The sequence below is a fragment of the Mesoplodon bidens genome (genome assembly GCF_964165515.1).
Source record: "Mesoplodon bidens genome assembly, chromosome: 14".
In the NCBI taxonomy this organism is placed as follows: domain Eukaryota; kingdom Metazoa; phylum Chordata; class Mammalia; order Artiodactyla; family Ziphiidae; genus Mesoplodon; species Mesoplodon bidens.
The window spans coordinates 16,296,778-16,309,439 of NC_138170.1; the positions used below are offsets into that span (position 1 = coordinate 16,296,778).

General features: G+C 50.9%; 1 protein-coding gene across 1 annotated transcript in view; it reads right to left on the bottom strand.

Moving 5' to 3' along the window:
- Window positions 1–203: 203 nt before the first annotated feature.
- The window catches only part of CRACDL (CRACD like), a 64,573-nt gene continuing 52,114 nt past the window's right edge, over window positions 204–12,662 (bottom strand). Inside the window, exons 8-10 of the mRNA XM_081254392.1 lie at window positions 2,981–3,153; window positions 1,806–1,950; window positions 204–1,014 (exon numbers count right to left, since the gene is read on the bottom strand). Of these exons, the coding sequence (XP_081110518.1) occupies window positions 872–1,014; window positions 1,806–1,950; window positions 2,981–3,153 (461 nt within the window). The 3' untranslated portion in view covers window positions 204–871. The remainder of the gene's footprint in view (window positions 1,015–1,805; window positions 1,951–2,980; window positions 3,154–12,662) is intronic.

Consider the following 12,662-nt stretch of genomic DNA (forward strand, 5'->3'; position numbering starts at 1 on the left):
TTCTGATTTTCAAAAACAAAGACCAAAATTTTACCGGGGAAAAAAAAGATCTCATACACCCCAAACTCCCAAATCAACCCAACTGAGATTTGACATGAGATCTATATTAAATGAAATTCCACACATTGCATTTAACTCAGTTGCTGGAGGACGTTCTCTCATTGTGAGAAGAAATAGCACGGAAGTAACATGTGTCACGGAAGCAGGTTTGAAACCTTTTATTGAACAGGCAATGCATTGTGCAATAGTGAGGGACACAGGTGCCAAGTGGAAAAGTTTAAAAATTAATTTTGGAAAGAGTCTATGAATTGATGAACCCTGCTGTGTTCCTTCCACTCCTTCTTGGAGTAGCTGCCTTCAGGAAAACGGACCGTGTTATAGCTGCTCTTGGAAATAGCATCCCTGTTTTACCATGAATGTCATGCCTAACAGTAAACATGAAAGGAGAAGATGGGCTCCACAGGCAGGACAATGGCCAGAGACACAGCTGATCTCAGATGGAGGCGCAGACACACGTTCTCCCGGAAGGCCCTCCGAGTTCTGCATCCACACTTCATTTGCATTTCCTTCCCTGCCCGAGCCTTCTTTATCCTGGGGATTCTGAAAGACTCACATTCATACCTGTGGGCACAGAACCTCGTTCCTGGCCCTTTTCAATGGTTTTCTTGTCTTCAGGCACCTCTGGCCCAGGCCCTTGGCGATGTGTCTGTCCAACTTGTCTGCCTGGTTTCTTCCTCTTCCCCGAGCTCGTTCTCCCGTAACCTGATGATAAAATCACTCAAGTTTCAGTTTGCTTGCCTTGATTTAGTGGCAGTTTTAAAGAAAGTGACCCGTCAAGGTAGTGGACATTCTTTACCAGCACACTGTTAACCTATTTTATAATTTGGGGCATGTCGCTCCAAGCTTGTGACTTCTTTCTGGCAAGTTCCATCCAGGATGGCTGGTCTGTGCTGGCATAGCTGGCCCTCTTCAGCTGATGCAATTCTTTCTCCATCATCACCGCCGACTGGGCTGCTGGAGAGAAGACAAAACAAACGGAAATGTGAGAAACGAGTTTGGATTTGCACTTAAGCCTCCTGCACGCCTTTAAACTACAGGTCCAAGGTCTTAACCGTGGTCTCAAACATAAAGCCTGTAAATGTGTAAAGAAGATTTCAGCGTGGAATAACTTATGTGCTAAAAAGACTTCAGAGCAGGCTCAAACAGTTCCAGTGATGCAGTTAGGTGAGAGAAACTTTCCCAGTAAAGCTGCCGGAACTGTGTGTGTGAATATTCTTAACACTGCTGAACTGCACACTTAAAAAAGGGTTAAGATGGTGAATTCTGTTATGTGTATTTTACCACAACGAAAACTAAATTTAAAAATACTGATACATGCCACAACAAAGATGAACCTAGAGACATTATGCTCAGTGAAAGAAGCCAGATACAAAAGAACACATATTTTATGATGCCATTTATAAGACACATCCCAAAAGAGGCAAACAGAGAGAGAGACAGAAAATAGAGAGTTGGGGGGTGGGAATGGTGAATGACTGTAAATGGGCATGAGGTAGCTTTTTAGGGTGAGGGAGATGTTCTCACATTGGACTGTGATGGCTGGACAACTCAGTAAATATATACTCACTGAACTGTATGCTTAAAATGGGTGAGTTTTTTGCCATGTAAATGATTATGTCAATAAAAGCTGTTTTTAAAAAATCAACGTGGCAAGTCATTCAGAAAAACAAAACAGAACACAACATGGCAGGACCAAACCCGGAAATGCATTCCAAAGTGTTCAGTACTCTTTTCGGGTTTCATACCCAAGTTCTGATGGGACAAGGAGATCCCTCTTTGCAGCCCCTCCTGGAGGTGGAGCTTTGTCCCCTGCCTCTGGTCCACAGCGGGCTTGGCAGGGGTCATCAGGAAAGACTTGCTGCGGACGAAGTCGGCTTGCTTCACGGACTCCTGTGAGGACGTAAGAAAGACACACGCTGTCCTGTCACCTGAGATTCAGATGGGGACACACCTAACCAAAGGCAATGAGCCACGGGGTTTTTCTGTCAACGTGCATCATACTACTGGCACTTTCTCGGGGGAGCTCTGCTTTGGGTACTGGCTGCCATCTGGCTTCCAGGATGCCGGAGTCCACTCGTGCAGGCCTCCTGGGCACACACAGGTGTCCTGGCTTCTGCCCTGTCCCCAGCCCTGGCCTCAACCCCAGACATCAGGCAGCAGGGTTCCATTGGAAAGGCAAAATGAACTGTGTTTGGAAATAGTTTTTGAGACTTTTATGACACTTGGTATGATCATAGATGCCGGGGTCACTGGTGAATATTTGTTTTATGAATTCCCTAAGCCTGCAGGAGGGTTTCCAAGCTTGGGTACAATTGTGGTTTTGGTTAAAATGGAGAGAAGCAGGTTCTACTGCAGGCTCAGGCTCACTTCCCCGCACGGCTGAAATGCGCTTTGGGATTTACCATGGCAACTGGGGGAACATAAAAGCTCTGAGTCTCAGCCTGCTTCTAAGCGCAGTTGTTTAGGTTTGGTAACGCTGTTTTCAGTCCGGAGTGTAAAAGGGAGCCCCAGGTTCCAGCCCTGCAGTCCTAGGTGAGGAATAAGGACCCCAGCGGGTGGCCAGCATAGCAGCAAAAGCAGGACTCGGTCATTATTGCAAAATGGGTCGAGATGGAGCTGTTGACATGGTCGCCTAGCGTCCAACTGAGAAGTTATTTTAACCCGGTCTATCTCCAGATGCTGAGCTGCGTTGCCGAGGAGGCCGGGAGCACAGGGCTGTCTCCACCGCCTGAGTGATCCATGGCTTCTCTGACGCCCTAGCCGCCCAGCACACGCACAGGGCAGACAGCAGCAGTCATCACAGGCGACGGTCCCTGTAATGGCCGTGCAGGACATGAGGCCATCACGGGGTCCCGGGTCCCAGCCCCCCCGGGGGCTCTCCCCTGCATCCACAGGGACAGGGAATGTTTGCTCTGAGCACCTGGGTTCTCTCGGGCGCCTTGGCTGGCCTTCCTGTGTCAGACTTCAAGGTCCCAGCCCCAGGCTTGTCTTCCTGGCTGGATGGCTGCTCCGGGGCCCCTCGCCGCTTCTGCCGCCCGACGGTGATCCAGGGCGGCGCGGGCTGGCCGTCGGTCCCAGGCCCTGCTGCCTTCTCTGTGGGTAGAGACACAGGTTATGCAAAACAGTCCTGGTCACCTTCAGCCCCCTTGTGGCTTCTCCCACCCAGAGAGCACGGCACAGGGGCTCTGGGAGACAGCGGCAGGGAAGGAGGTCTGGGAGCCTCTCTGGTGACACTAGTACTTTGTTTTCAGGGACTTTGTTTTCTCAGTTAAAGACAAATCAAAGAGATTATGCTCCTCCAGTCTGAGCCACAAAGAATCAAATGCAACTTCTCCTATACACACATTTTAAAGTCACCTTCCTCCTATGGGATACCTTAGAGAATGAGATAAGAGTCAGTACATAAATAGGTCAGGTTTCTTTAATATAGGCCTGTCACTCTAGACCAGTACATACTACCCAATACCCGATCTACTTGGGACGTTCTTCCTCTCTTTTCTTTTAGAAATTATAAGCACAACCTTCCCTTGTGGAGACTGACACCAAAAGTAAGCTGTGGCTGTTTTCCTTGATGTTCAGGAGAGAAGAGAAATAATGCCTTTAAAACCAAAACATTTTGCTGAATTTCCTTCCATGTTCGCAGTGCTTATTTTGGGCAGTAAAACTGTGGGTCATTCCCCCCTTTCCCTTGCTTTTCGACTCTTGTGTATTTTCATATTTTCTATGATGAGAATTTATTATCTTCATCGACAGAAAAAAGAAGCCAGTTTGTTTTCTTCAAGGAAACGGAATGATTAAATAAGTGGCTTGTCACAGGTCTCTGGAAAGCACCCTGAATCCAAGGGTTCCCCACGAGCTGTCCTCTCTGAATATTTGCCAGCCAGCCCACAAAGCAAGTGGATGGTTACCTCCATCCCCACCCGGCTCCTTCCTGCTTCCCGTGTCCACAGGGCAGCCCCGCCAGCAGGTACAGGCCACACCCGGGTCACAGCCACATGCGAGGATGGCCAGGGAGAGTCAGCATCCTCATTCTTTGTGGCCTGATAGATGCCACCCCTTGTTCTGGCATGTTTAGAATTTTACTCTATTTGGTTTGGCTTCCGTCTCCAGTTCAACATGGAGTCCTCTTCTGCCAGTCCCCTGGTCACCAAAGAGGGGCGCGGGACAGAGCCACTGCCCTGCGAGCTTTGGCCTCCTGGCAGGTGGAGAGGAACCTTGGGCTTCACATGCACTGAACTGTCCTTGGCCCCTGCAAACCCTGCTCCGTCTCCTCAACTTACCCCCTTGTCCCCTCCGGCCTCTCAGGCTCTCCCTGGCCTCTGACCACTTCCCCGTTGCTTTGCAAAACACTTGGGTCTCCCACAGCTCAAAACAACAACAACAACAAAAAAAAACATCTCCAGGAGCCTCGCCACCCCCCTTGGAGCCCCATTCTTGACCCTCCTCTGCCCTCAACTCCAATGGCTCCTGCCCGTGTCTCTTCAGCTAATCCTGGATCCTGACACAACGTGAGCGCTACACTCTCCATACGCCCAACCACTGGACCATAGATCAGAGGACTCTCCCATCCTCCGGCTACTTTACCCCTGAAGCTCGGATGTGGCCATATAACCCATCCTGGAGGCCTGTCCACCTTGGGCATCCCCTCTGCAGGTCCCTGCTGGACTCCTGCTCCTAAACCTGGAATTTCTCCTTGTTCCCAACCCTCAGCCTTTTTCTCTTCTTCCCCAAATGGTCTCTGTTCCACTCCTGACCTTCAACACTCAGATTTGCTCAGATTGCTTCCAAATGTGTAATCCAGCCCTACGTCTATTCTTAGCCAGAGCCCAGCATTTCTACTCCCCGTCCGCCTTCCTTCCTTCCTCCCTCCCATTCATTCGTTCACTCATTGTTTGCTATGGGCAGGACTGTGTTAAATGCTAAGGTGAAAGAATTTAAAAAAACCCTGTTTCTTCAAAGAGCTCCAAGTCCAGTGGAGGCGACGAAGCAAAAACAAGTCACTCAATGGAAACTGGAAAATGCTACACTTCACAACGTGCTGTGTAGACACAGGGTAACACCGGTGGGTAGGACCTGAGGATGCTGTCTGTGGTTGGGACCTGGAGAAGGAACCTTCTAGGCTGAGCAGAGGGGTAAGGAAAGGCCTCCCAGGTGGAGAGGGCAGAGGGCAGAACTGCCAGCAGGCCGGCCCAGAGGGGCTGGAACGCAGGCTAGGCCAACTGAGGGGGCCTCCCTGGCCTTTTTCTTGTCTATAACATGGAGCCACAGGGCTTTAAACTCTGGGTATACTCTGGAGGCTGCGCGAGGAGTAAGTCTGAGCAGGGGGACAGCGGGCTGGAGGCGGGGGGTGAGGAGGGAGGCTGTGGCCACGGTCCAGGACAGGCTGTGAATCAGATCAGGGCCCTGTGGTCCTTGCCCCCCATGTCCTCCGCCTGCCTTTTGTCTGTGGAAAACCTTTAGCCAAAGAATAAGTTTAATCCGAGAAGTGAGAAAATACAGAAACAAAGGAAAACAGTCAAAGGAGACCAAACAATAATAGTTGAGTCAGTAAGCAAAGTCAAGGACCTTTTAGTTCCTCCTCAAGGGTATAGATAATATTCTGAGCCATCTCCTGTGAGCTGTCTTATAGATACTGAAACCCTCACCAGGTGGAAGAAGTTCCATGACATAAGCTGCCACAGTTCCAAGAATTGGCCTCAAAGACATGGAAACAAACCCACCCCGAAACTAAAGATTAACTGTACCTAAAACAATCAAGATGACGCTGGTCAGACCACTGATGACCAATTTCTCGATGACCGTCAGAGCTGACTGTGCTGTTTCTGCGTGTAGCCCCTGCACTCTGTCTATAACAGCTCTTGCCCCCTGACTGTCAGTTGGGGGGAGTCGGCCTTTGGACAGGTGCCCCCCACCCCAGTTGCTGGCATCCAAAATAAAGCAAACTTTCCTTTCCACCAACCTGGACTCTTTAATGGCTTTTGAGAGGCGAGCAGCCGGACCCCACTTTCGGTTGCAGTTGGACACTGGCACCAGGATCACCCCCTCACGTCCACCAAGTTGGCACCCGGATGCCATCTCCTCTATGAAGCCTGTTCTGGTCACCTAGCTGGACATGCTCTCCCTCCTAATCCTCTGGAACTCTCTTGAGCCCCGACACATCTGCCAGCTGACCATCCACCCCACTGACATATGCTTTCCTTATTATTATTTTTTTAATTAATTTATTTATTTTTGGCCGCATTGGGTCTTCGTTGCTGCGCGTGGGCTTTCTCTAGTTGTGGCGAGCGGGGGCTGCTCTTCGTTGTGGTGCACGGGCTCTAGGCGCACAGGCTTCAGTAGTTGTGGCTTGCAGGCTCAGTAGTTGTGGCTCACAGGCTTAGTTGCTCCGCGGCACGTGGGATCTTCCCGAACCAGGGCTCGAACCCGTGTCCCCTGCATTGGCAGGCGGATTCTTAACCACTGCGCCACCAGGGAAGCCCTGACATATGCTTCTGGTCATTAGAACTTATTTACTAAACAAACACACGGCAGAGACTACATAGCAAGTGCTGTTCTAATATTAGCTTATCTACAATGTAATTTTACATTTTATTTCTTGTCCAGAGAACCCAGTGATTGCCCGGCACACAGAAGGCAGGCTGGGTGGCTGCGTATTTTACAGAAAGTCTGCATTTCCCATCCCTCGTTCCAGAGAGTCCTCATAATCTGTCTTTCTGGACTTTTCTTAAAGGGGCCCTTTCACTTCCTCTTAGATCTTTCCTTCATGCTCAGTGGCTGGTCGTGCCCTCTGCTCGACCAGACCAGATGTCTGGTCACACGGTCCTCCCAGCAATACCCAGCACGTGCTGGCCTTTGCTGCAACACAGGGAGACTGGAGAGAGGGCTTCGACTAGGGGTTGAAACTCACTACTTCAGTCAACAAGATATTCTAATGCTTCAGTCAAGACTAAGTGTATTGGAGACAACATTTCCTTCCTGGGCTTTAAATCAGAGGCAAATGGTGGCTGGCTGTGCGAGGCCAAGGAGGCCCCGGCATCTCAGTGCTCCAGCTGGCTCCCCGGCCCCCGGGGGGCTCAGTGTCGGGCTCCTGGCACTGGTGTCACTCTGACTATGACGGCACTGACACAGCTCTGATGAATTCCTATACCATGCAGTTGGATGGCTCATATGAGCCAAAAAGAGTACTTTACAACTCATTGGAGAAAGTTGTATGGAACAGGGCATAGGCAGCGTTCCTACAGACAGTGGGGAGAGGGGGCTGGGGACCCCGAGGGTGGGACTCTAACAGGGGTCTACACCCCCTGTGACAGCCAGGACACAGCTGGGACTCGTCAAGAATACCATCTCCTTGTGGAAACAACCTACGTGTCCATCGACAGATGAACGGATAAAGAAGATGTGGTGTATATACACAACAGAATACTACTCAGCCATAAAAAAGAATGAAATAATGCCATTTGCAGTGACATGGATGGACCTAGAGGTTATCATACTAGGTGAAGTAAGTCAGAAAGAGAAAGACAAATAACATATGATATCACTTATACGTGGAACCTAAAATATGACACAAATGAACTTATCAACGAAACAGAAACAGACTCACAGACACAGAGAACAGAGTTGTGGTTGCCAAGGGGTGGTGGAGGGATGGAGAGGGAGATTGGGGTTAACAGATGCAAACTATTATATACAGAATGGATAAACAACAAAGTCCTACTGTATAGCACAGGGGACTACATTCAAAATCCTGTGATAAACCATAATGGAAAAGAATACTAAAAAGAATGTATATAAATGTATAACTGAATCACTCTGTTGTACAGCAGAAATTAACACAGCATTGTAAATCAACTATACTTGAAGAAATAACTTAAAAAAAAAAGAACACCATCTTCTGAGTGAGAGGCAATGAGCTGTACAATGTAAACCACCACCGTTTCTTGCCCTCTGGCTAAGAAAACAAAGCAGATACTCCGTCCTAAGCTAACACACAGTAGGACGGCAGGCTTCTTACACCTCGTGAACATTTGGTAGATGCTGCCGCTTCTGGAGCAGCAATTTTAAAGAATCTTTTTCCTTTTATAAACTATCTTTCTTGTTCATAAAAACACACATGCACAATGTACAAACTCAGAAAGCAGAAGTAGAAAGGAGGAGAACAAGGTTCTTCATGAATCAACACGGCCCAAGAGCGCTATGTTAACATCCCGGCACACAGCTTCGAATCTCTTTTGTTACGTTGTCATCTTAAAAACGCATATCCACAGCTCCTTCCCAGCTCTTCACAATATTCTCTGTGGATGGAGGGGTCCGAGTTCCCTAAGATTTCTGCTCTGAAGTGCAAGCATTACCAGCCTGCGTGACAACGAGCTGAGGCCAGAGCCGTCCCCCGTTTCTGTCTCCCCTCCAGCCCCTCTGCCATCACCCTGGTTTACACGGAGGTGACCGTGTGCCCGGAGAGACACTAAGGGGACCGCTGGGGCGGGGGAAGGGGACCCTGGGGACACATGGGCCTCACCCACTCTTCGGGCTCCCTGTATGAAAGTTGAAGGTTTTTACAAAAGTACTTACTGATCTCCTGTCCGTCTCACCTTACACGGACAGCTCCTGATCTGTACAGGCTGGCAAAGTCTGCTGTCGTTCTGTATCGGTTCTGGCTGTGAGCCAGGCCGTGCGATGCTACCAGAGAACTTGGGCTTTTAATGCTCACGTGAGCGTCTGTAAAGCCGTGCCGAGCATTTTAAGAATGAGAAGGGGTTGCTGGCAGAGAAAGCCCCCATTTTTAATAATTGCGACACGGCTGTGCCCTAGCTCCACCTCCGAAGGAAACTTACCATTCCTTCCTCTGTTCACCCAACAAACACAGTCAGCCCTCGTCCAGGAATTCTGTATTTGACAATTCGCCTACTCGCTAAAACGTATTTATAACCCCCCAAAATCAACAGTCCTGACCCTTCATGGTCATTTGCAGATGTGCACAGAGCAATGACAACTTTGAGTCCTGGGATGAACACGTTCCCAGCGGATGTGGAACATGGGGATGCTTCTTTCATGTTTCTGCTCTCAGGCTGTAAACAAGGGTCCTTTCACAGTGTCCTTAGGGTCACATTTTTTGCACTTTTGTGTTTTTTCTTGGTGATTTTACTGTCTAAAATAGCCCCCATATCTACTGAAGTGCTGTCTGGTGCCCCTAAGCACAAGAAGGCAGTGATGTGTGTTATGGAGAAGATACGTGCGTCAGGTGAGCTTCGTTCAGGTGTGAGTTATACTGTTGTTGGCTGGGTGTTGGATGCTTATGAATCAACAATACATATTAAATAAGCTGTCTTTAAACAGAAACACACATAAAACAAGGTTATGTATCAATCACTTGAGAAAAATGTTGTGATTGTGCGCTCACAGGAACCTAACCTTTTATTCCCCCTAGAGCGATGGTTCATGACTCGCTAATTCAGTGTTTGCGGTGACTTTACAGAATGCAGCTACCATGAAAAACGAGAATCAACTGTACCGGGTGAGCACAGGCCCCGTGGGAGATGCTGAGTCTACAGAGAGGAAGGATGTCTCTAACCCAGTGCACCCCTCCAACGCAGGCACGCAGGCTCTCCTACCAGAGCCACCAGGGATAGAGGGGTCCTTCCACTGCTGACACGTGGCCACCGTCCAGGAATGAGTTCTAGAGCCCACTGGAAGGGGCACCGAGGGGCCTCCGGGAACTGGTCTCATTCTGTTTCTTGGTCTGGAGTGTGTTCCGTGTCGGAAAATTCATTGAGCGGCACGTGCTCGTCTCTGCATGTATATCATTCTCCAGTCAAAAGCAAAAAACCAAAACAAAAACACAAAAGCCACTCTACGATAATCACAACTCACGCGGTGCTTGGATAGTGACCTGGAGAAGGATCCAGCTCCCTTCCCGTCCTCTGCACTTCCCTCCGGGCCTCCATGCACCTGGAGTTCTGGGACCACCTGCTTTTTCGACCGCTGCTCTCCACCCCCCTATTCTTGCTCTTCCATTCTCCAATGGCTTTTACCCTGAATCCCTCTTCCTGCTCCCATTTCCTCTCCTAAATAAGACCACAGATCAGCAAGGGCAGAGAACCTGCCTCTCTAAACTCCGTGGCAAAATGCAGCTCTCAGGGAGGAGAGCCACTGCATCGGAAAGTCTCTTCCTCGGCCACCAGGGCAAACCGGTCCTTACCCCTGTCCCTCCTTCTAAGTCAGGAGGCACTGCTGGGATCTCATCACCCCAGCTCCCCTGAAACCTACCTTCCCTTGACCTACTCACTGACCTGATCTGGATGTGCAGGGCCGGGCATCTGATCACCGGCAGACACGTGTACTGGGGGTGGGGCCCAAGGGTCAGACACTTGGCCAGGCTCTTTGCTTGAGTTCAGGGGCTAAGCCTGGGCCTCAGCACGTGAAGGCTGGCAGACCTCGTCCCAGTGTCCAGCCTGAACCCCACACCTCATGGTGGCGACCAGGAAGCCAGCGACAGGCTCCAAGGGCACAGAGCTGTGATGGAGGAGCTTAGATTGAAAGTCCATTTGCTCACGCACCCCTGTGTGTACAATTAAGACCGTCTCCAAGCAGGAGGCAATGACCAAAGTCCTTCTCTGAGTACAGAGACAGCTGGTCTCCATTACCTGCCAGGTGATATAACTGGGACCTTATAAGCATATGGGGATGGAAAGGCACTGTAACTCGAAAATAACTTTGAGCTCAGCAAAGGAGGAAGAGTAGTGAAATTATTATATTACATGGCATCCTCCTACAATTCAGAATGTAAACAGTCACCCCACCTTGGATTCCTGGAGGCTCTCCAGGAATGGCTGGAATTCTGTCTCGAGTGGAATTCTGTCTCGAGTGGCCACTGAGTGGCCAATCCGTGGAGGGACGGCTCTTGTCCACGGAGCTTGTATCTGCCCATCTCTATTATACCTCCCCCTCCCAACCCCAGACAGGTAGGGCCCTTTCCCCGATTCATCACTCAAGAAACGTTAACAGCTAAGGGTTACCAGGTCTCGGTTTTCAGAGCAGTATCATATTCATAATGACCCTCACAACTCGCCTTGTAACGTAGAATACTTTCAAATCCCCATTTCAGAGATGGAAACGCAGAGTCTCACTGTGTAGAGGACTTGCTCAGGGTGACACGGCCAATGTGTCACCAAGGGGGCGTTGGACACAGGCCTCTGGATCCCTAACCTTCATTCACTACGTCGCACACCGTATCATATTAAGGGGCATGACCCCACAACTTTCCCACACGTCATGCCCCCCCATCATTGCTTATCATGGAGTGACAAGCAACTGTTACTCACCCTGGCACTACCGAGGCTTGGGGCTGAATAATTCTCTGCTGGGGGGCGCTGGGGGCCTGTCCTGTGCATCATAGGACGTTTGCCCTCCTCCCACTAGATGCTGGGGGTATCTCCCTTCCTCGCACGGTAGTTGTGACATTCGACCATGTCTCCAGATACTGCGACGTGTCCTCCAGAGCACACAGCCACCCCCCGTTGATACCCCCCCCAACAGAGCATTACAGTGAAGATACTGGCCGCAAAGATGGTCTACACACATGGCCCCAAACGCCACGTCCCCCCAGCCCCCCGGGTCACATGCCAGGTGCCTCTGGGCAAGTCTTTTGGCCTAAGTTTCACTGCGGTCACTTCAGAACACGGCGTCACCTCTGGGCTGAGTCAGCGTTGTCTCCTGCCTCCCCGAATGCAGGGCGTCTGAGCTGGGGGTGGGGGTGGGGGGTCCTTCCCCAGGGGCTGGGGGTCTGGGAAGGAGGGGGTGGGGGACAGGCAGAGCTCTCCTGTGACCGGCGCCTGCCACTGTCCGGGTGGGCTGTGTCCTGGGTGCGTCTGGCAGAGTCCCAAAATGACTCTGAGAGATTCCCACCCACCACCCACCCTCCCCGGCTAGCTCAGCTCCCCTCCACCCACACCGGCTCCTGTCCCCAGAGTCCCTGCGCCCCGTCCCTGTCCCATGGGAGGCCCCCTCGGGATGAGGGAGGCTCCCCTGGTGCCACCCTGTTGAGCTGAGGACTTACAGAACTGCAGCTGTGACCCCTGCAAACGCTCTCTCTTCCTCTCCCCTCTTAGGACCCCTGTGTACACTCAGGGAGGCGGTGGTGGTCCGTGACTCCCACAGTATCCTGCACACGTTCTCTCTGGGGTCTCACGTCTACGCAGCGGTGCCTTCAGCAGAACCGGGACAGGAGAGTCCATGCCCGCACGCTGGTCTCCGCTGCCCAGAGGTTTCGGTACCTCTTGTACCGGTATGACTCGTACCATGTAAGACTGTATCACAGTTGGCAGTGAAAACGCTCTTGCTGCTCCCTGAGTTACTACTAACCTCATTTTACAAAGGAGGAAGCTAAGACACAGAGGTTGAGAAACTCACTGGCTCCGAATCCCACAGCCCCTGAGGGGTGGACCTCGGAGTCAAGCCTCCAAACCCAGGCTCTTCAATCTCCCCTCTCCCCACCCAGCACCTGCCTGGCTTGCTTCCCAGCCTTGTCCCAGCACCTGGTCACACACACACACACAGGGCTGAGGGCCACCCACTGCAGGCCAGGAGCCCCGCCCCTCCCCCAG